Raw genomic sequence first — 23,979 nt, forward strand, 5'->3', positions numbered from 1 at the left:
AACAAGCACCTACCACATCTTCCCGCCCTACAACTTTTTTATCTTACAAAACAGCTGCACACCAACAGAATGGTGGTGGTAGTGTGTATTTTTTATCTTTACATTTTAAACTCTTAGTTCTTATTAAAATACTTTACACTGTACAGAATTTAGACAGAAGCCTACCAACACAACTCAGGACTCTCTTACCTGAAGAGTACGGTATCAATCCTACAAAAAGTTTAAATGGCCGTTAGGACTAGAAATGAGACAAGGACCTCTTCAAAGCACAAAAGTAAAAAGTTCTCAGAGATTTAAGAAGTCTTTCACAAAATGTACATCACATGAGGTGAAGATATTCACCCAGGCAGATTACACCTACTAGGAAGTACTAACTGCAACTTTCAAACCACTGAAAAAGAGATCATTCTCCTTGAAACTTAAATATCCTTTGGAATAAAATGGCCAGCAACTTTTATCCCATAACTCTTTTTAATACTTTGAGTTGTTGCTTACAAAAATAACCCAATAGAGGATTTGGGTTTGGAGACATTCAAAGTCAGCTTCACATCTGCAAAATGACCAACTCTGAATTTGGTTGGGGTACCTCAGTAGAAGTCTGTAATACCCATTTCACAGCTACTATAGGCACTCTCCTTCTCCCATATGAATGAATATGGCTACTTGAAGACTTGTAAGAAGTTGCTGTTACACAGTGCAAGACTGCTGAACTAAAGCTAGATATTTTGAATGCTCAAGTTCAGTATATTTTAACCAACTGTTGCACTTGCAACCATCACTATAAATTCTTTCAGCTTTGGAGAGTACATATTAATCATAGTTTCTCCTTGCCAAAATATTAAAAATAAGTTAATATGCACTTGTAATAAAATCCCCCATGTCACCTTTAATTTTTCACTATTCCAGATGGGAGCAGACTCGAGTTTTTTCCACCATGACTATACTGTTCAGTATTAAGACTTCCACACCTTAGGAGACGATTACTTTTTGTACCAGATTCAACAAAATTTAAATACTTAATCTGGGTCAAGTTTTGCCAGATAGTGGTAGGTACTCTGCTCAACACATTTTTTGTTTCCGTGAAGTAAAACAAATAGAAATCAAGTTTTCTAACACTTCAATCCAAAGTCTTACAGATCCAAGCTGAACACATACAAAGTGTATTCAGTTCATTTGCCTTTGTCATTTAAGATTCATATTTTCTACTACATATGAATACTTGCATAATCTTCTTCCTTCCTGGAAATTATGCAACTTCAAAATCACAAAACCAGTGCTAAGAAGCCATGATAACTTGAAAACTTAAGCCCTGAAGTATTCATTTCCTTAAAATTCAGTATAAGAAACCTTACCCAAAATTATGGCATTTTTCACATCTCTCATATATATAATCTTTTCTTTATACAGCACTATCACAATCCCTCTCAAGAAAACAAGGCTAATAGAAAGATCAAATCTGTAAGAAACTGAAGTACAATAACCAGACTTACCAATACACCTTTTATCCAGCCAAACTTGACCACTCCTTTGCTGTCAGGTGTGTAAGAGGCAGTAGCTTCCCCAGCTGGTGTGCCTTCATCACCATTTGCATAGCCATCTTCAAAGGGCTCCTTGGGGAAAAAAAAAAAAAAATTAGAAAAAAAAATTTTTATGTGATTAACAGAGTAAAGGGGGCATTTAATACATTGTATAAAAACTAATTTACTTTTAACAGAAAAGTTAAAGAATGACCCAGCAGAAGTTTTAACTTTTCTTTTCCATTCCCCACATGAGACATCTGAGAGATTTCAAGGTATGCAAAAAAAAAAAAAAACTTACACAGAAGATTTAGGTATTCTGCTTCACTCAGGGCAATCCGCTAGCAGTCAGAATAATAAATACTTTTAAGAATCAGTTCTACAGCACTAGAGAAACAAATACAAGGTCTTTTAGAAAAAAAAAAAACTACAAAATTTCAAATGAAGTGACTTGTACAGCACAGGAGGCTTTACTTCTTAATCTGAAAGCATATACTGTTCTACCACAAGTTACTGGTCTCAGCTACAGCATTTCCCGTACTTCAGACTTTGCTGTCATTTGATCGATTTTTCCGGAAATAAATTATTCACTTCCTGGCAAACTATTCTACTATTCATTGTAAGGTGATGCTGCTAGAAAGGAAGGTGACATTTCAGGAGAAGGAGGAAAGATAAGTCTCTTCCCAAACACTCTTCCTTCCTTAAAATGAAGGATGACAGACACCATAATCATCAGTTTCATGGATGAAGACCAACTTGTGGATTTCCTTTACAAGTCAACACTCAGCCTTACAATGCAGAAATATTAACAGTTTGATATATATTAAAATAAATGTGTGTGTGTAAACAATACAATCTGCATGCAATAAAAGTGTGTGCACATACATGATGTCGCATGCTTACTTTTGAAGCAGCACGGTTTTTTTGCCAAGCCAGGTGAACACCTGAACATACAAACTCAGTTTCCTACACTTGCTGTAACAAATCTGCAGGCAACACTCTAAGCAAAGTTTCTTAGTTATCCAAGGCAACAAGTATAAAGAGTGAACATACTAGAAAGACGCTGAATACCATTTGAAGAATACTATTCAACAAACCAGCTCAAGCAGAATTTGTGAAGCAGCCTGCATCCCAGAGGTCTTATAAAACACTTAAGCAATTACAGGTTCAATCCCAATGAGGTCAAAGGCAAAACTCCCATTCACTGAGTAACACAAAAAATAGTCTGGACCCAATTTATGCTTTTAAGAAGTATGCTTCATGCTGAATGGACCCAGTAAGAAAGTTTAATGTGAGATACTTTATTGAACTGCTCCTCTTCCTGATACATTAACACTAAATATACCTTCAGCATAAAGTCCAGAGCAAGTATTTATACATAGTCATTCTGAAGGGTGTCATCCATATCCCCTCACAATCAGCAGTAAACATACAAAGCAGACTGAAAAAAATAATCTGATTATCTCAACCTTATCCAAAAGTCATTAGCACAGACTCACATCAGTGCTTCTCAATGACTCCAATTACGAAATTCACTTAAAAACAGGTGCACCTGCAACACATCTGGAGATCCTGTATGGCATAAGCTTTATACCAGTAGGCAGAATCGTGATCAGTTTCCAGATTGTTACCTTTCCAAGAAAGGTTTCTTAAATAATTATTTCTTGTCTCCCAAAGGGATTAGATACACGTGTTGTATACATATGTATATTTTTATATGCACGTGTGTATACATACATACATACATGTATATCACACATTACACACGTTAAAAAGAGGACAAAAAGAAATGTAACACAGAATTACCCAGTTTGCTGAACCGCAGCTCTCTGGAATAGAGGAGAACTAATGGCTGTTACCTGGAGAGATCTGCACAGCCTTTGATCAATGAATATACTGATTTGCTGATTACCTATGTTCAGACACACAAATCAAGAAGGAAGTGGTGTGTGATCCATCTAGAGTGGCAAGAACATCACAACAAAGTGAGGACCAAAATACAGAATTACCTTGCTGCTACATTTAAGATTTTACACAGAATGAACCCTAGCAGCTCTATTTCAAGAAGAGTAATACTAATTAACTGGTTTTAATTTAACAGATACAGCCACAAGCCGCTCACTTGCTGAGCCTATCCTAACCTGCCTAAACAAGAACTGAAGAAATGCAAAGACCTCTTATCAGGATCCTCACCTAATTCACACACCTTAAAGTTTCAACAAAAAAGAGTAAGCCTACATACTACAGTACTCTGATGCCCTTGAGTACTCATCCTTCAGATGACTTTCCTAGAAATGCAAGAATAAACCTTTGAACTGTCCCTAGGTATTAAAATCTCCCTTATCAAGGTACTGCTGTTTCCAGCAGCACTGATGATAAGTTTCTCCTCACTTCTCCCCACACACCATCAGTAGTTGGGAAGAAAAAAGATACATTAAAACAAAAAACAGGTTAACAAAGATGTTCACAGCCATGACAACAGATCCTCCAACCAAGGATGCAACAGTGTAATTGTGTGTTATTATTCCTTCATATAAAAACTATCTTTACTTCTCACAGAAAAGCATCACATTATACTTGGAACAAATTAAATTTTAATGTACTACATAAAGGGATTTACATTTACATTATCTAAGTAGGTTTTATGCTTTGGCCAAGAAACCTGCCCATAAAAAAAGGCATGCCATGTCTTTAATAAGAAGGAATAAAATTGTTCTTTGAAAAGACGGGTCAGGGAAGATCAACGAAGGGCTAGAAGAAACCTGCACCATTAGGTTTTATGAGAAGGTGGAGACTATCCTACCATCTAGTGTTAAGAGACAATTACATTACTCAGCACATTACCATGGCTGGACAGGTACTGGTACGACCTGCACACATTGGCCTCCAGAGGTCGCTCCCAACCTCAACCATTATGTGACATCTACACATTTTACTGTAGTGCTCAAACAAGCCAATAGCTCAGCCTGCTGTATTCTGGAAAGGAGATAATGGCTTGCAAATTTTGAGTTATCAGTTACCAGATCAGGTCCAACATACACACACTGTGAACACAAGAAAGTTTTGTTCTGTTTGTCTTGTCTCTCCACACCATGCAATACTTCCTAGAAAAATATTCCGAAGCACACACAATATGTAATAACTGAAAGGTTACTGGTGGTTATCCGTTGTCAGTGGCTGCCCAATAAAACAGTGAGAACAGATATTACAGTGTGGGCACAAAAGTATTCCATACACAAAGCTCCAAGTTCTTCCCTTTAATGCAAGATTTAAAGTACCACTGTGGTCTCAGCTGCAAATCAAGCAGGAATAGTATTTTCATGCTTGTGCTCATGAGGAAACAATGCTTCTACTCAAGTCACATACTGAATGGAAAAAACTGCACTAGCACTATTTTAGAACTGCAATACATGTATGGTAAGATCTTCATATGCAGTAAAAAACACTAACGCATTGTGGATTTGGAGGGGGTGTGACAAAAGGGGAAAGAAACAGTTTTAGCATTCAGATCAAAAATGCTCCTGTCAACACATCTTCGTATCAAAATAGTCTTCTATCCAATCACTCCAAAGAACGCTCAGAGTGTTTACTTGCACTGTTAAAGTTAAAAATAGGACACATTAACATGCTGATAATTCTATCATACACTGACAGGAATTTAGCCAAGAAACAGTTAAACTCTGTTCCTACATAGACATTTCCATTGCTGTATCACAGTGCACTGAAAAATACAGATAGTCTACTATTTCATCTCCAGTAATGCATCATGACAATAAGCTACTTGTGCAAATTGTGAATAGCCTCCACATTAGAACTGGATTAGTAATAAGAAAAGACTTGTTAGCCAGAAGAGATCTGAGATTTTTCACACACTAGAAATACACTAACATATTGAAGTTTCTCATGGGTAAAAATGGCTATCTAGTTTTACTGAGAATTCTTGATAGTGGTGTATGCCATGCAGAACGTTTATTTGTGGTGAACTTACCTAGAGCTCATCTTAAATTCAACATGCTCAAGCTATATTGAACCATATGAGGCAGTACCAGAATAAACACATATGAACTCTTCTGCTCTTGCTTCTTTTCAAGTACTACAACATAGAAGCCCCAGAGAAAGGACAGGACAACCAACAAGTCTGTTTTTAAGAATACATGATGGTTCTTCAGGCAGACTGCTTTTTTTGCAGTTTGCCGGATTTGGCATGTCCCAAGTAGTAACTTCTTTAGCTAATTGTTCTAATTGTCATTACTCTTGTGCAAAGAAGGAAGGCCAAAAAAGCACCTGAGCATTTAACATCTCTTTTTCCATCTCTCAAGTTTGACCAGTTACAGGTTTAGTACATGCCATACTGTATGAGGGCTTATCCTTGTACAAATTCCTCAGAAAGGATTCACAACAGTAGCTTTTTCTTGTCTTAGTAGGACACAGTACTGAAGCTGTTTCAAGTAGCTAGTACTATCAAGATGTTAAAGCGAATCAAGACCCCTATCTTTCCAATCTCCAGTTTCTGCAAGGAAATATAAACATGGCATTCCACTACATTTAATCAAGAGAACATCAGCTTACATTTAAAACTGCTTTGTACTTACATATTCTGATACTGAGTATGGTGATCCCATTATTTAATATGCTTACTGAGGACAGAAAGTAAGGGAAACCACCTGAGAACTGTCCTTCACTAACAGATGCACCTACAAAACAATTCTGTACAGCAATGGGTCTCTGTCCTTACCACCTACAGTCAAAGCCTCATGCAGAAAGCTTTGAGGTTAGAGATGCCTGCAGTAATCACCATGGACAGTGGAACCCTTCTTCACAAGGGCAAGAGACTTGACACATCTTCTGCACTCCTTCACTGTATCTTACAGCATTATTGCCAAACTGTGCACTAATACCATAACAATTGTTACCATAACACTTTATCATTTCCGTTTCCCAAATATTAGCTTCATTGGCATTGCCATTTTTAAGAAATTCTTTTTTGTGGAAGGAAGCAACCATTAACACATACTGATCAAGATGTAGCATGGCAGCTGTCTCAACACCGGAAGAATTGTTACTTAGAGCGATTAATACTCACACTGTGCAGCAACTCTATAGCTGCACAGAGTTAAGACTACGACTACTTAAGTACAAAACTTGACCACACAGAAGATTTTCAGAGTTAATACAGCTTAAAATATAGATGTCAAATGTTTTTTGCTTTTCTAACTCTAGCATACTTCAGGCAGAGCGTGGGTAAAATAAAAGTGACAGAAGTTAAAACAAAAGCAGAATTAGTGAACGTTTTACCCCAGAAGATGCCAGCACTTCCCTTGATTTTTCAAGACTACAAGTCTTTTCTTGTATGAACAAGCCTTCCGCTTTCCCTTCTGTAATGAACTTCTTGATTCTTCTTCCCACCTCACCTGCCATTTCTAATTATCTTGATAAAAGGCTTAAAAAGTGCTATGTATTGTATGCATGAAATAACCGCACAGAATAATCCTACTGACATAGGCGTTTACCTCTGACGAACAGAGACAACTTCTACAAACAGTTTGTACTGGTATAAATATATTTAAGTGTGATCCTGTACTACCCAAGAATAAACCAGCTCTTAAATGTTGACTGCAGGACACTAAAATCTACCAAACACATCTGTTCTTTAAACACTGCTTTTGCAGCACTCTAATATTTGCAGTCATAAAATTCCCAGTCTGTGGCTAAGGGTCAGCTCTGATAAGCTGGTTATTTTATGTTTTAATGCTTTTATCTAACCAGTGGTGAAAGAAACCAAAAGCACTCAGTTTCCTTTCTAAAATATCTAGATCTCTATTGAATGGTTTTAAGCTCATTGTTGTCCAGGCACATAAAAGAGTCCTGCGATTAACACTTTCATCAAGAAAAGTTTCCAATTTTATTTTCTGATTGAGAATACAAAGTATTTCAGTACTTACATATGTGGTAAGACAAACAAGCTCTCACAGACTTTAACTTGATCTGGTGACACTATTGTTTGTAACCATTTTTTCAACCAACCACTCTTGAAAATGCCTGAGATGCTGCTGTTAACTTTGCCCTGTAGAGTAATAACAAATCACGGCAAGTTTTTAATACTAAGTTTGAAAAAAATCTGCCAGGTCTGAATTTTCCAGTGGGGTTTGTATGTTTTGTGTTTTGGTTTAAGGGAAATAATTTGGTTTAAGGGAAATAACCAGCTCTAAGACGACAGACTTAGTACTGTAGGTAGTAACTTTTTCAGTATCTTTGTCTACGTAACACTTTTAAAGAACCATCAGTACTGGCATGGAATTTACAATTTGTAAATTACTAACACTAGCAATACTGGTTTTGACAGACAGCTATTTTCTTCTCTACACTGATCTGTCTCAGAAGAGCTAACCGTAAAAAGTTTTTTTAGATACCCTCACTGATTTCATTTATGCCGTTTACTTGAGCTTCCCATTAGAACCCCAGAGCTATGCAGTATGGATATTCGTATTTACCTGACTGGAACAGTTACTTCTTAAGAAAGGTAATTTGCTATTTAGACCTATCAAATGATACAGAAGTATCTTGTTAGACCTAGGAACTGGAAACTAACACAAGTGAAACTCAACTGCTACGAAAGTAAATAAGAAAGTAATAAGAAAGAAACCCACATGCCTTCTACATCTCTCACTAGTTTTGAAAGCATGCTTTCTGGCCTATCCTAAAGGTTTTCAGAAAACTATCACCTTGTTACACAGCAACAGCTGAAATTATTATAAAACCATAAAAATAATTCTTTGAATTAAAAAAAAAAATCTGCAGTACACATGACCTTCAAATACTGCATGTCATTCTAGTCCCTCCTCAAGAATCCTCTGCTGGAGTAAGGATGGCAATAGGGTTTTCATGAGTTAGTATGGGAACTAAGAACTAGCGAGCCCAACTCACAATAAATGCTTTGTAATAGCTCTCATTGTGATGAAGGAGCACTGAAAGAGTAAATTCTAAAACCGAAATTAGGTTATCAATTTCTATGTCCTAATTACATCACTCATTTACACCTCAGAGCAGAGGTAATAGTTTGAATCTTTGGTTCCTCAAACAGGGTGATAATCCAAACGAACAACAGTTACCTTTCACTTCAAGACAAGACACAAAAAGAGAGTAGCTTCAACAGACACCTAGAGCACTTCACAAACTCCTGATAATTTGTTAGTTAAAAATAAACTTGTTAAGTTAGTAACACAGATTCAGGTGTACAGGTTTTTCAGCAGTTTGATGGAAAACCTACCACCAATGGGAAAAACCCAGTCAGGCAGCAAAAGAAAACACGACAGAAGACACTTTCAAAACATTTCACTCTGCCTAAACACCTTCTTAGTGCTTGCTTTCTTTAAGGAACAAACTCAAAACCCACACATTTTCAGGAAGCATAACTGGTCATTGTGCAATGACTAGTTGTTGATAGCAGTTCAGAAAACTCAGCAATTATATCACTGCTTGGTTTTAAAACAGGAATTATAGCAAATTCACTAATAGAGTTTATAATTCCCACTTCTTGTTTGAAGCACATGTAAAATGCTGCTACTATACTCCAGTTCCAGCACCTTTACAATCATAATCTAAAACCACCTACTAACCCAGTTAAATGGCACCCAGCAGTTACTTACAGCAACAAGAGATAAAATTACTCAGATCTGTTTTTAAAACTTGGGATTCCATGGACTCAAACATGAACAGCTTCAACCATTGCTTACTCACCTCAGGTTTGCAGCCAAGAGACAAAAACTTTAGTGCTTCGGCTATATTACATTGCCTACAATTATAAATATAAAATATAACAGCAAATGCTTTTGACATCCACTTCCTGCGAGATTGCATCAAACACGGAACATTAATGTTATCTTATACTAAAATTAAAGTATTTTTATTATAGCAATTTTAAACAGAAGAAATGTATAGTTACAATTAACATGTCAACTGAAGAATTAGCCAGCTACATCTCTGCCATCATCTTGTGTTTCAGTGTCTTGCAACTCGATAATGCTTCTAAACAGAAAAATTAAGTAACATTTTCGTGTGTGTGTGTGTATATATATAGGTACTGATTTTAAATGCCATTTTTACTTTAATCTTCTTAAAAGAATAAAAAAAAAATCATTCATTCTTCCTCCCAACTCTTACAAGTTGCAGGATCCATTATCCAGGCCGGCGAGACTGTTAATCAAGAAACTTAGTCAGGCAATTGATTTCAGCTTAGGAGAAAAATCACTCTTCTTGCAAGGTAGTATTTTTATATAGGACAAATAGCAGCTCTGTTTATAAAGCTCACCACCACTTAACATGTTACATGCATACAATTTTTCTGACTGATCTCTAAACCAACTAAATACATGAAGTCTATGAACTCTTCTCTTTAAGGAGGTGACTGTGATCCTCCCCTTCCTAAGACGGGATGGGCAACAAACTCCAGTCTGGTGGACTTGCTTGAAGAAAAAGGTTTAGCATCAATTCTGAAATGAAGCAACAGCAAAACTGCCCTCACTTAGGAGCACTTTAACTGGTGAAAACTGACATAATCTGGTCTTTGAGTGATCTTAATTAATTTGATTGTCATAGCAGTATCCCACAGCCACTAACTTGCCATGTCACTTAAGTAATCCAGGCATCAAAATACTGCGTAACATTCCAAGGATAATCTCATCCCTTGTTCTACCTGATTTCTCTATGGCATCACCAGGAATATTGAGGTTTCAGACTTTTAATAAGCAAAAAAAGTTCAAACGCTTTCCTAAGCATCACATGAAAATAAAGCCTTTCTCAAGGCAATTACCAATCAGAGCCTCTGGAAACAGTGACAGTGTCAACACCATTTGATCTCGTTGTCATAACGTCACCACAGGAAGTTTAGAATCAAGTCTTTGCATCCCTAACAGAGAAGGACTAGCAGTACTTACAGAAGAAAAGTTCCAGAGGAAAGCACGGAAGTCTAGATAGCTACGCAAATGCTGAAATTTGAAAGCCTGCAGCCAGGAAAGCGTGACCAGATGGAATCCTTTCAAGTAGTTTTTACACATGACACAGTACCAAAATTTTGCTGACTACTCCAAGTATGCAAGAACATTATCCTAACAGACACATGATTTTTTTTCTCCCCTCCATAAAAAAACAAGGCCGATCTGCAAAAGCATCAAAAAACATCTTCACACCTTGATTCACACATCCCTCCATAAACCCGGGATTATATGAATACTCTGGGCAGCTGATTATGAGAATAGAGACAAACAAGAAAAGACCTCTGCTCAGCAGCTATAAAGTGTGGCTACTCCATGGAAGACCAACAATGCTTATGTCCTGGACTCCCAGAAATACTGTAGGCAAAGTCAGGCCTTCCTATCAAGGAACAGTCAAAATGCTCTGCCACAACAAAAAAAAACAAAACCAAAACAAAACAGAACCAAAAAAAAAAAAAACAAAACAAAACAAAACAAAAAGACAAAAAACACTACACCAAAAAACCCCAAACCCAAAATAACAAAAAACCAAAAAAAAATAACAAAACCCTAAAAAAACCACACAGAACACCCACAAAAAAAAACAACACCCAAAACCAAAACATCTAACGAAAAAAGCACCCAACACTTTGCCAGTCTCTCCACTTTTTCTAGTTAACAGGAAATTGTACCATTTGCATCTAGTCACTAAAAAGGGGAAACCAATCCATCCAGCCTGAAAGGAAGAAACACCTGTAATCTTACCCACTCTTCAAAAATACACCTCATTTCCGCTTTTCATGTACTGTTCCTTTCCTGCTCTCTCCAGAACCAAGCTTTAATTTCCCTACTGCACCACTTTATTTGATCCTTTTCCAGAAGAACCACTGTACTGTGAATGATTATTACAGTAATTATTCACTACTGCCCATGGATAGTCATATTCCTTTTGACATCCATTGGCATGAAGAGAACTCACACTTCTCAGGAAAACAGATTCAGTCTCTGAACACAGGTAGTTTTCACTTCATTATTTCAAAAACAATCTTGATACATCTGTAATGTTTAGAGATCTTCTAAGCGTTCCATAGAATTTTTTGTTCTCCAGAGAGGAGATGCAGCATTTTGATCACGTAAGAACTGAATTAAATTCTATTAGCAAGCCTCTTGCCTAGAAGTTGTGCTTACTCTAGTGTAGCCTGAGAAAGCGAGGGTGGTGAGACACTGGCACAGGCTGCCCAGCAAAGTTGTGGCTGCTCCATCCCTGGAAGTGTTCAAAGCCAGGCTGGATGGGGCTTTGAGCAACCTGGTCTAGTGGAAGGTGTCCCTGTCCATGGCAAGGGAGGGTAGAACTAGATGATCTTTAAGGCCCCTTCAACCCATGCCATTTTATGATTCTCAATACAGTGTTCTGTAAATAACTTCAAAAGAGAATCCATTTCAGTCTTGCTGAAGAACTTGTTTTCACCACAGCAAATTCCCACATAATCTTCACACTTCCTCACCCCACCCCCCAAAAAAAGGTTAATTTGAAGCATTTTTGCTCTTGACACCTTACAGTTTTTGTCTACTTCTGCAAGAGTTATGCACTTTTCATTCAAGAGATGAGGGGATGTAGAGCAAGCATACCACACTATGCAGCAGTGACCTTTAGAGAACTTCATATAGAAGTCTAGTTCTGTATGTAGTGAATTCACAGAAAATATTATTTAACCTACTGTCTTACAACAGAATAAACAGCCCACTGAAACAGTCTTAAAAATCAATTAAGCAGTGCTGACATCTTTAACATCATGACATGAAGTGATGCATACAGCTACAGGCACATCCCCTGAGCCATCAATGAGCAGAGCTTTTGCATCTGTTGGCACTTGCACTGGCACAGCACTATGTTCAAACAAAAGCTGCCAAATTGCTTACAGCTCAATTGCAGTATTACTCATAATAGCCTTAGAAGTCTCTTTACCATGTAAACCCTCAGAATAAGCTGAAATAAACCTAGCCATTAAGTTTCTTTACAGCTGAAACAGACATTGCCATTTTCTTCAAACTAAAAACTGTACGATCTGTAATACAAGCAGCTTAATTGAAAAAGTACCAAAATCAAGATGCAAGAGAAGCTTCCTTGTTAAAAAAAAAAGGAATTAATATTTTTTTACTTTTTTTTTAATCATTGCACCCTTAAGTCAATTATCAAGCACAGACAATGCATCTTAGTTTTTAATGCATAAAAAGAAATTTCAGTAAGTTTCTTCAGCCTAATCAGCATGTTGAAGTGTAGAAATAAAGACATTCCATGAACTCAAGCTGCAAGAACTCAATAGCTTCCAAAAAACTGAAAGGCAAACAACTCCAAGTCATAGAATCATAGAAGCATAGAACAGTTAGGGTTGAAAAGGACCTTAAGATCATCTAGTTCCAACCCCCCTGCCGTGGGCAGGGACACCTTACGCTAAATCATATCACCCAAGGCCTCGTCCAACCTGGTCTTGAACACTGCCAGGGATGGAGCATTCACAACTTCCCTGGGCAACCTATTCCAGTGCCTCACCACCCTAACAGGAAAGAATTTCCTCCTTATATCCAATCTAAACTTCCCCTGTTTAAGTTTGAACCCGTTACCCCTTGTCCTATCACTACAGTCACTAATGAAGAGTCCCTCCCCAGCATTCCTATAGGCCCCCTTCAGATACTGGAAGGCTGCTATGAGGTCTCCATGCAGCCTTCTCTTCTCCAGGCTGAACAGCCCCAACGTTCTCAGCCTCTCTTCATACAGGAGGTGCTCCAGTCCCTTGATCACCCTCATGGCCCTCCTCTGGACTTGTTCCAACACTTCCATGTCCTTCTTATGTTGAAGTCACCAGAACTGCACACAATACTCCAAGTGAGGTCTCACAAGAGCAGAGTAGAGGAGCAGGATCACCTCCTTCCACCTGCTGGTCACGCTCCCTTTGATGAAGCCCAGGATACGGTTGGCTTTCTGGGCTGCAAGCGCACACTGCCGGCCCATGTTCATTTTCTCATCAACCAACACCCCCAAGTCCTTCTCCACAGGGCTGCTCTCAATCTCTTCTCTGTAGCTGTGCCTGGGATTGCTCTGACCCAGGTGTAGGACCTTGCACTTGGCATGGTTAAACTTCATGAGGTTGGCATCTGTCTGTTTGAAAAAATTTCAGCACTGAATGAATGACCATATTGTGACTGCTATTACCTGCACCAAGAAGGGGGGCAAATGCATTTGTGGTTGCCCATGAATGAATATTACATGGTACTTTTGGAAAAAGATCTGAAGGATGCAACAGAAGATGTTGTACACTGTTTTGAATTACTCCAAGATACTGATCTTGACAACCTCCTCCTCTGCAAGAACATTCTTCAAGAACGAGAATCATCTGAGATCCAATCAAATGCAGTATGTACAGGTAAAAAGGTTAATCTGAAGACAAATTCTGATGCACCTTCCTCTTTAATCAGTTCCAGATAGAAGTTATTACTATGCTTCCAGGCTCTGGTCTTTAACTAGTCACTGACACTAACAGTATGTCAGCTAAGACTAGTTTATTAAAAAAAAAAAAACCTCTGAACAGGCACTTCCTCCTTTCTTCCTTGGTTCCACTCTTCTGGCAAATCACAATGCCTTTTCTTCTGACATGAGCACTCAAGGCACTCATAGTGCACTGCAGCAGTCTCCAAGCAGTGCAGCAGACAGACCACTGGGATTGTGGGAAGAAAAACCTTCTTGTAATGTTAATAAGCCACTTTCAGAAATCTTCATACTTTATTCAATCTTTACCTCATCCTTTTTTTTTCCCATGCAAAATATTAACACAGTAATACATGAAATTACTTTGTAAGTAAACACACATGTATATTAGGGTGCATGCTCAAAAATTCTATTATTGATATGACTGTGCAGTCAAAACACACTGGTGCATTTGATCAGGGAACTGACTCAGCACATCCAGCACAAGACTGCAGTTGCGGAGTGGTGGTGGTTCTTCCCGTAAACCACATCAGCTCTCAGATCCAGCTCAAAAATACAAACATCACCACTAGAGAGCACAAAAGTTTACCCCTTTCAGCACCAGCCTACACTTCTGCTGCCAAACTAGAATCTGTTAATAACACTCAGTTATTTCCAGCTTGTCTAGAACAATTAAAAAAGAAAACCACAAAGAGAACAATATTAGCATTTCATTGACGACAGTTTAAAGATTCCAGTATTCCATAGGTGTTTCGGACTAAAGACTTATCACAAAGACTAAATAAGAGAGATTCAAGCATCAAGCAATACAAAAGTACCCAAAACATTTTGTCCTTATAAAATACAGACCTTGGAGGACTGATACAACACACCACTGCAAGTAGAGTGGTGTATTACTTTTTTCCCCTTCCTGAGGATGTCGGTAATTAGGTGGGGTATCACGATAAACAAATTTAGGGTTCTCCACACAAATTGAAAAAAGCATAAACACATCACTATGCATGATGTTAATAAAGCCTCACCTGAGGTACAGCTGCTCACTGCTTTTCAAGAGTGATGGAGAAGAACAGCTATAAATTAAAAGCTTCTAGGATGTCCAAGACCACAGAGATCAAGACTAAGAGATTTTTTCTTGGTTTACTTAAATACAATGAAATTCAGAAAGAATATTCAAATTATGCTTACAAATATAAAGGAGAGCAAGAGGAAAAAAGCTATCTGAATTAAAATCACACTGGTAGAAGAACTAAGACCCAATGATTGTATATAAGACTCAGCAAGGTAGTAAAATAAAAACTATCTGCAAGTGGGTCTCAGTGTTTCAGTGAGAGAAAGGGGAGGAAGGAGTTTTTAAAGACAGACCTTACATAACATAGCTAACTTGTTTTCTTAATAAACTGAGCAGGTACAAACTAAGAACAGGCGTGGAAGCGGATATAAACAAATGTGCAGCAGCCAATTAAAATTTTCAAGAGAAAATGTTCTTTGCTAAAAAGCAGTGCCATATGCAGCTTTTTCACTGTGCTTAAACATTTTAAGTTATTACATAAGAGGGAAAACTGCAGTGCTCAAGAAAATATAAGTCAAAGCCTGATAGTCAAAAAAAAACAGCTATCCAACTTCAACAAAATCAAACAAAATCACCCTCAACTCAGCATCAAAACTATCAGTAATGTCTTCTTTCTTACATCTCCAAATTCAGAGGGCAGGTGCATGGATTTCTGTGGGGGAGGAAGCAATACCTTTAAATGCCTTTGGATTTTGTTTGGGTTTTTGGGTTCTGTTGGGGTTTTTTTGTTGGGTTTTTTGGGGGGTGGAGGGGGAAGGGTATGGGGGTTTTTGTTGTTGCTGGTTTTGTTTTTAATTTGGACAGAATAGGGCTGGTGTTAAGATCCTCCAAGATTACTGCCTTCTAGCCTGCTAAGAGAACCAGCTAGCTCTCTCGATATTTAACAAAAAACAGAACAACACGACCAGCAGAGGGCTTCATTCACATAACATCTACTTACCACAACTGTAAATGACTACTGCACAAAAGATACACCAAATCAGAATCTCTCACATATTCAAGTTCATTCTTCAAAAAATAATAAACTCCCCAATGAAGGCAATGTTATACTGAAAAAAAGACACACATTAATGCATAGCAGTGGATTACTAAGACACTGTCCAATTCTGAGTACTTTAGAAATACCTTCCAGAACCATATCAGCTATGGTGATATGGCATGGTAATTTTTTGCACTGAGGAAGACAAAAGCAGATGGAATGTCTTCTACAGGCTACAGCTTCGCTTACACAGACAGGTGACCGAAGTAAAACAGATATTCCTAAAAGCAGCTAGAAAAATTTAAGGAAGGCTAGGACACTTTCAACCTTGATACTGTCTGAAAGAAGGTAGATCCCCTCAAGCAGGGAGGGGACAGGGCTGCAACAAAACCCTACCTATCATGGTTTGTAGTTTCCCTCCCACTTCTTTGTTAGTACTATCTTCTCACCTCTCTGCATCTCTAATGCATCTCATAAGCATTACCTTATCTAAGAAGATTAGCAACTGTAACAGCATTACCAAATTCCCTTTATCACCTCTCTAAAGCAAAGCAAGATTAATGAACACCTATTGGGTAAACAACAGGCTGATCACCTGGCTATGTGCAGCCAATAAGGTATGAAGACAAGACCACTCACTTGAAATTTAACGTGACAGATCAAGATCAGTAGTATGCAATTCATGCACTTGTACTGCAGCATCACCAATCTATGCTTCCACAGCCAGTTTCAAGAATAACCACTTTCTTTTCTACTAGGAAAGCCTCTCTTGAAACATCCACATGAAACTTCAGGTGGTTTAACACCTATTCTACCAAGGCAGCAAGACAAACCCTGGTAAAAAAAAATACCCCTTCTGTACACATATGTGGAGTAACACATATGTTTCTCCAACAAGTACTTTTCTTTGAGAACAGAATCAGTAGAAGAGGTAAACATCTGAGGCTTGTAAACAAAACTAAGGAAAAAAAAAAAAAACCCTCTGTTCTGTAATTGGCACCAGCATCAACATTACTGTAACACTGCCTCACAACATTTTAAAAGGGAAAAAAATAAAACAGCATCATACAATGGTTACGATTGGACCTAGTTTCAACCCCCTGCCACAAACAGGGACACCTCACACTAGACTGTGTCACCAAAGGCTCTGTCCAACCTGGCTCTGAACACTGCCAGGGATGGAGCATTTACCCCTTCTTTAGGCAGCCTGTTCCAGTGCCTCATCACTCTCACAATGAAGAACTTCTTCCTCATATCTAACCTGATCTTCCCCTGTTTAAGTTTGAATCCATTACCCCTTCTCCTACCACTACAGTCCCTAATGAAGAGTCCCACCCCAGCATCTTTGTAAGTCCCCTTCAGATACTGGAAGGCTGCTACGAGGTCTCCACGCAGCCTTCTCTTCTCTAGGCAGAACAGCTCCAACTTTCTCAGCCTGCCTTCACACAAGAGGTCCTTTGGTTCCCTTATTATCCTTGTGTCCATCCTCTGGACTTGCTCCAACAGCTCCATGTCCTTCTTATGTTGAGGACACCAGAAATGTATACAATACTCCAAGTGGGGACTCATGAGAGCATCACTGAGGGTCACCACCTCCTTCAACCTGCTGGTCATGCTCCTTTTGATGCGGCCCAGGACATTGTTGGCTTTGTGGGCTGTCGCCAGTTTGCAAATAGCGCAAACTTTAACTTCAAGAAGAAACTGCTGCATTCAAAGCAGTGAACCACACTGCTGGTGAACGTATTTTTTGATCAGTCTTAACACAAAGTAGCTGCCAACCTTGATGTACTGGGTCAAGAAACAGGAACATAACAACAGGTCTTTACATAAGTGTGGATTTTATGAAATTGTACTTGGATGTTTGTTGCAGAATGACTCTAAGAGCAGAACCATAGAGTTCTGGAGGACTGTGCAAGCAAGGCAGGGGGTGGCCCCCACAGGGGGCCGGAGACCGGACCTGGGAGGAGAATGTGGAGGAAGCTGTGGGGGCTAACCAATACTCTTATGCCAAGAAGGAGTGGCTGAATACCACTCCTATATATGTGTGAACTGCGTCACAAATAAACTAGAAGTTGCTTATCACCCATATTGGGTTGGCCTGTCTGCTTCTCCTTGCTGCTTACAGATGTTTACATCAGCTGCCCTACAAGGTCTTTGACATCCATGCTGTACAAATTAAGTTAGTACTAAAAAAACAGAGCTGAAGAGTGAGTTTTTTCAACTCCTTAAAAGTCACTGAAATCTCTTCTTTAATGCATAGTATTATTCAACAGTAAAGACCATCACCATTAGTCAGCAGGAACTGAGTGTCACTTTGGGAAAAGAGACAATAAACCCCCTGAAACACTGTGGAAAAAAGCACAATAACTTTGTGAACATTCTTCATATGAAAGCATGGCTCCATCACGATTTAAAAGTTACCATCATTCTGTGGCCAGAAATCAGGAAAAAACACAGACGTAGTCCACCTTATGCTCCAGAGACTGCGAAAAACATAGGTATCCCATGCTATCAGTATGCACAACATACCCTTAATAAAAGCTTCTGTGTTCTCAACTTCATCTTGCAAGCTGTCCCAAGTCTTAAGTAAAAAAATATTGCTTCCCTTCATCATATAAGCCTAAATACTTGTTAGCACATTAACTGCCTTCGGAATTAACATCCTGAGACAAAACAACTGAGTTACTATACAGAAATTCAACCTACCTTCTGAAGTTTATACCATGACAGTTTTTTTAAATCAATACTTAAGTATAATATACAATGTAATCGAATTAAGCATGACATCCCCTATCTTTTGGGGGGCACAGCAGACAGGACATAACTGTTTTAACAAAAAATCAAAAAAAAAAATCTTCACATACACACTAATCGCACTGCAGATTCTCAAATTCATTACACTTGAGATATTAAGAATTTGAGTTAATGCTTACAGTGAAACTGTTCTGCTAACAATCTTGTGATTAGGTCATCTACAGCTCCTCTATGCCACAATGTACAGAGAAAATTGCTCTTCATGCTTTTCTTCTTTATGAAGAAATTGCGCTTTTACAAGCTATAGCTCCAGATTAAGTTAGATTCCACACTGAAATGTCTTAAAGGTGTCATAAAGAGCTTTCTTGATTGCTGCAATATAAACACATCAAAAACCTACCTGCCAAGCTTAAAATTTCAAAGAGCAACCTGATCATCCCACTATTGGCCAGGCATCAGAAACTGGGAAGCGGGGGGGGGGGGGGGAGGAAAGTGTGTTTTCACATGTATTACACGGTTTATTTATAGCATATCTAACTTCATGCACAAGACAGTAATTGCCAACTTCCATTCCATACTAACTTAGAAACAGACTACAGAACACCATTTAACTCCATCAGGAAGGGACCTGAAAGGCAAGATTAATTTGATATTTAATCTCACATGTTGCTAAGAAGTATCTTTATAGCACACAAATTATTTCTATCAGAATACATGAAGGGTCTGAAAACATACACTTGGAAGAATCAGCATACAAAAACCACACAGATCAGTGCAAACATACTGATCTGTGTAAAAATGGTGTGAAACTGGACAGTCCCAAAGAAGCACACATTTTCTCATGGAACGCCACCTATAAGGAGTGAAAGGAAGGATGAAAAAAGTTCTGTAAACACTGTAGGATGTGGCCCACATGTTTGTTCATTTCCCTAAACCCGGCAGAAAAACCCACTAGGGCACAAGCTTCTTCGAGCACTGCCATATACCAAGAGGCAATTTTGAGACGGCAAGAAAGCAGCTTTTGTTTAGTCATGATAGCTTAATAATGATCTAAAAAATACATCAAATTACTTCCAGGTTCAGGTAAAGCTTGACTTTTAATAAAGACAGCCTATGATGCAAATCAGCTTTCACTGTAGAGTCTCCAGTAACGTACTGGCTAGCACAAAACAGAAAAACCTTGACACGCGCAGCTTCAAAATTTCTGAGGCCCTGCTCATGACGCCCTCACACGCAGGGCTACTCAGCATGGCAGAAAAGACTCCTTAAGGATATTAAGGGGGACAAGGAGCCTCAGCTGTTATCTGTGCAGCCTTCAGCACCACGCCAGAAGGCGCTCTGGTTCGGCACTGCCTGTGCAGGGCGAGGCAAGCGTTTTCAGCTGGTTGGAGGACAAACCTCTTGTCACTAGTAAAAGCAAGTGAATCCTCCTTATTGCCTGGGGGTTTTAGCATCTCATCCAAACCTTTTCATTCCCCCTCCCTGACTAATACTTCTTAATTCCCTATCCGAAGGCGATATGGACCATAAGCGGAAAACCGCTGTGTCTGGAACACATCCTCTCTCCCGGTTATGCAAAAAAAACATTTACCCCGCGAGCCTACAGCTGCAGCTACCTCTCACCACCGGCACCATATCACAAAAACATAACGGGGGGGAGGGGGGTGGGGAGGGAGAACCTCACTGCGTCATGAAAAAAAAAGAAAAAAAAAAACACGATGCAGGCGCAGGCGATCCGATGCATTCGCACTGTTTGCGCCTCCTCGAGGCTCACGGCGCTTTTCGCGTTACCCTCCCACCACTGCCGGCGCGCACGGAGGACCCGCACGGCCCCGCCGGGGACACAACGAGGGATCCTAGGCCGCGACCGCCCTGCATGGAGGCTGCCGAGAGGAGGGTGGGGAGTACCCGGGGGTTCGCAGCGGGGCTCACCTTATCCAGCTCATCGTGCAGCTCGGCGAGACTGGGCCGGATGAGCTTCTCCCCCAGGTCGGCGGCCGTGTGGCGGTAGTAGTCGATTCGGGGCACGGCGTCCATGGTGTTGTGGCCGAAGGTGCGCAAGTAGTAGGTGTTGGTGTGGGTATCATAGTAGTAGTGGTGGTGACCTCCGGAGTGCAGGCTGCCCTCGCTCATCACAGTGTCGCCGCCGTTCTGAAAACTGACATTGCCGCCCTCCGAACTGCCCCCCGGCTCGCCAGGGCTCTCGTCACCAGCCGACGGGTCCACGAAGTTCACCCGAAACCTGCCCTTGGCTTCCTCACTGCCTTTCCCCGCCGCGCCGCCTTCCCCGCTCGCCTTGCGGAGCTCCTCGGCCGGGCGGCCAGCGCCCTCGGCCACCAGGTCCACCTGGAAGCGGCTCTGGCTTGGCGTGGGACCCAATGGTCTGCCCAGAGTCTCGCCGCCAGCCCCATCCTTGCCGTCCTCCGAGCGCCGCTCATCGCTTGCAGCCCTCATCGCGGCAGGGCCAGTCGGCGGCGGCGGCGGCGGCTGCTGCTGCTGCTGCTGTTTGCCCTCCATACCTCTCCCTCTCTCCTTTTTCCCCCTTCCCTCTTCTCTTTTCTCTCTTCTCGCCAATCGAGCAGTACGCGCGGCTGCAGCTCCAACGATCTGACCACCCCTCGCGGCCGCGGCTCCGCTGCTTTAAACCACCAACCAGCGCCCGGGGCTGCAGCGCGCCGCACACAACGCCTGGCGCCGCGCACGCCCCGCCCCCTGCTGCAGCGCCAGGTGATGATGCCGCCGGTGCTGCTGCTAACGCACCCCCCTCCTGTCCCAGCCGCGCGCTGCTTCAGCAGGACCCGTGCCCGCCGCCGCCCTCCTGCTCCGCGCCGGTCCTCGCCGCCTTCGTGCTCCCGCTCGCCTACCCCCAAGCGCGCCCGCTACGCGAAAAAGCCGCCCACTGCCGTGAGAGCGCCGCACGCTGATGAGCGGCTCGCACCGGGGCTTCAGCGGGAGGTAGCTGCGCGGGGCACGCGGCGGTGTGGGGCGGTGGATCCGCGGAAGGAAATGGTCCCCGCTGCCCTCCTCCTCCTGGCCTCCGCGGCTAGTCCCGCCACCTGATCCCCTCTTGGTGGCGACAGGAACTTGGACGCGAAAGGGCCACTGCTGCCTCCCCCCTCCCGCTCGCTTCCCTGCTCGGGCAAAAGCGGGATGCGGAGGGCTGCCGGCGCTGCCTGTTCTCTAAGCTCCGCCCGCTCCAGGCAGCGGCCGCGGGAGCGGCTTCCCGACCCGCCGGCAACGCTGGCGGGGAGGGCGGCGGCGGCGGCTCCTCCCGGCCTAAAGAATGGCCGTAGCAGCATCCGCCCTGCGGCGGCCTGGGGAGGGACGGAGCCCAGGGGTCTGGGGGGCGGGGAGGGGGGAACGACAAGCAGCGCCTGCACCGGGGCGGGGGTCTCCCCCCTGTCAAAGCCTGTCAGCGCCTGTCAGCTCGCCGGCCGCCACCACCTCTCGCGAGAGGAGCAGCGGCGGTGGGGGATGAGCGGGCCGTGACGGCTCCGCGAGCTGCGGGAATGCAAGACGCGGGCGCGGCCGGAGGAGCGGCCTGGTTCACATGGCGGGCTAAGGGACCTCCCGTGCCCCCTCTCGCCCCCGGCAGCTGCTTATAGCGCTCCGCTGGCGGGGTCGGTTCGCGGGTTGGAGGCTAGGCGGCAGTGGGGCTCCGACGCCCGGCCCGGCGGCCGCAGCTGTGATGGTGCTTCCGTTGCGCCCGGCGGCCCGTCTCCTGCTCACAGCCCTGCAAAACCCCCCAGCCCCGCTTTCAGTCGCCTCATCTTGGATCTTTGCCGTACGCAACCTAGCTGCTCCTTAGCGTTGTCCGGGTGTAAAGCGTCCGGATGTACGGCTTGGGTGAGTTAAGTGCAAAGATGAGGTGTGCCTGCGGGTAACCCAGGACCAGAAAATGCCGGGGAAGCACAGGAAAGTTTGCCCACGGATACCTTGAGGGAGGAATAAACGAGGAGAGTAAAAGCAGGCCGTCTTTGGGAGCTGTTTTCAGTTTCAGCCACCACATCTCTTCCTAGTGTTATGTAAAAGTCATTTTCTCCTCACATCATAGATTTAATGTCAGTAATAAGTATTTTTCTGTGTCTTGTGTTGCCGTAGTCCCTTAAATTGTAAGCTTTCTCCAAAAGTACACATGGTTTTAGTTACTTAATTTTAAAAGTGCAGTTGTTGGGCATCGTCTTCCCCTTTCCCCCACCACTCCCCCTGTCTTAGTGGAGCATAAGCATCTGGATAATCCATTAAAGCATAGGAGGTTAGCTCTGAGGCTGTGAAAAAGAAACCTTGGATGTAAGAAAAGTCTTCTCCTTCCACAGTAAGGAATTAGAAAGGATCCACCAATAATTTTGCATCATGTATTTTATTATCACTGTGCTTGAAGGTCACAAAACAAAAAAGAGGGTTGGGCAAGAGTTACCAAAACAGTTTTACCTTGTTCAATTGCTAAAACTCATCAAGCAAACGTTCACTTAAGTTAATCCTCTCAAGCAGTGCCACTTATTTATTTCAAAAACATCTTGGCTGGTACTTCATGGTTCCAGGTTTGTGTCTAGCAAATTCCTGAGTGCCAACACCCATTTTCTAGCTCACCACGTCTCTACTGTCTTATTTAAATTAACAAGAAACTTGGTGACATAACCAAACAGAAAAGGACTGGAGTTATAAAACAAATCTTGCTTTTTCTTTACAGTTGCTTAGAGGAAGAAGTATTTCAATTTTAGGGATGTGTTTATGTGAAAGGGCTGAGGGCACCAGTAGGCTGAAAACATGAGCACACTGATCCTTTCCTGTTCAAGCACTGTTTTAGAAAAAGAACAAAAAATAATATGCTTCAGAGTTGTTTGAGAAATTCCTTGATGGACTCCCAGACTGACAGTAACAGATTAAAAAAGGCTGGATTTGCTAAATTTTCAGAGTGTAAAGAATAAACAAAAATCTGTGAATGAACTGGAAAATAAAAGATTAAAGCACGGTGAAGTACTTTTGTCAGGGAGCAAGGACTTGAAAAACAGTGGATGATAAAGAGGACAAATCAGAATAAAGAATGTACAAAGAAAGTTCTCCACTGTATGTTTTGCACAGGCAGACATAAGCACCTGCATAGACTGTCAGATAAGGTGGAAGCAATTTAGATTTGGAAAATTATAATTTCTGTCAGTTTCCTGTATTAAATAAGCAGGGAAAGAGCAGGGAAGCAGCTTGTGAAA

General features: G+C 41.5%; 1 protein-coding gene across 5 annotated transcripts in view; it reads right to left on the reverse strand.

Moving 5' to 3' along the window:
- Window positions 1-21,258, reverse strand: part of SLC12A2 (solute carrier family 12 member 2) — a 65,156-nt gene extending 43,898 nt beyond the window's left edge. For all 5 annotated transcript variants that reach the window (XM_057404385.1, XM_057404387.1, XM_057404384.1 and 2 more), the window contains exons 1-2: window positions 20,705-21,258; window positions 1,491-1,610 (exon numbers count right to left, since the gene is read on the reverse strand). In XM_057404385.1, coding sequence (XP_057260368.1) covers window positions 1,491-1,610; window positions 20,705-21,226 — 642 coding nt within the window. In that variant the 5' untranslated portion in view covers window positions 21,227-21,258. The remainder of the gene's footprint in view (window positions 1-1,490; window positions 1,611-20,704) is intronic.
- Window positions 21,259-23,979: the final 2,721 nt, after the last annotated feature.

Source organism: Pezoporus wallicus, unplaced genomic scaffold (genome assembly GCF_028554395.1).
Source record: "Pezoporus wallicus isolate ANWC-B61680 ecotype Strahan unplaced genomic scaffold, APGP_CSIRO_Pwel_v1 contig_7293, whole genome shotgun sequence".
Lineage (NCBI taxonomy): Eukaryota > Metazoa > Chordata > Aves > Psittaciformes > Psittacidae > Pezoporus > Pezoporus wallicus.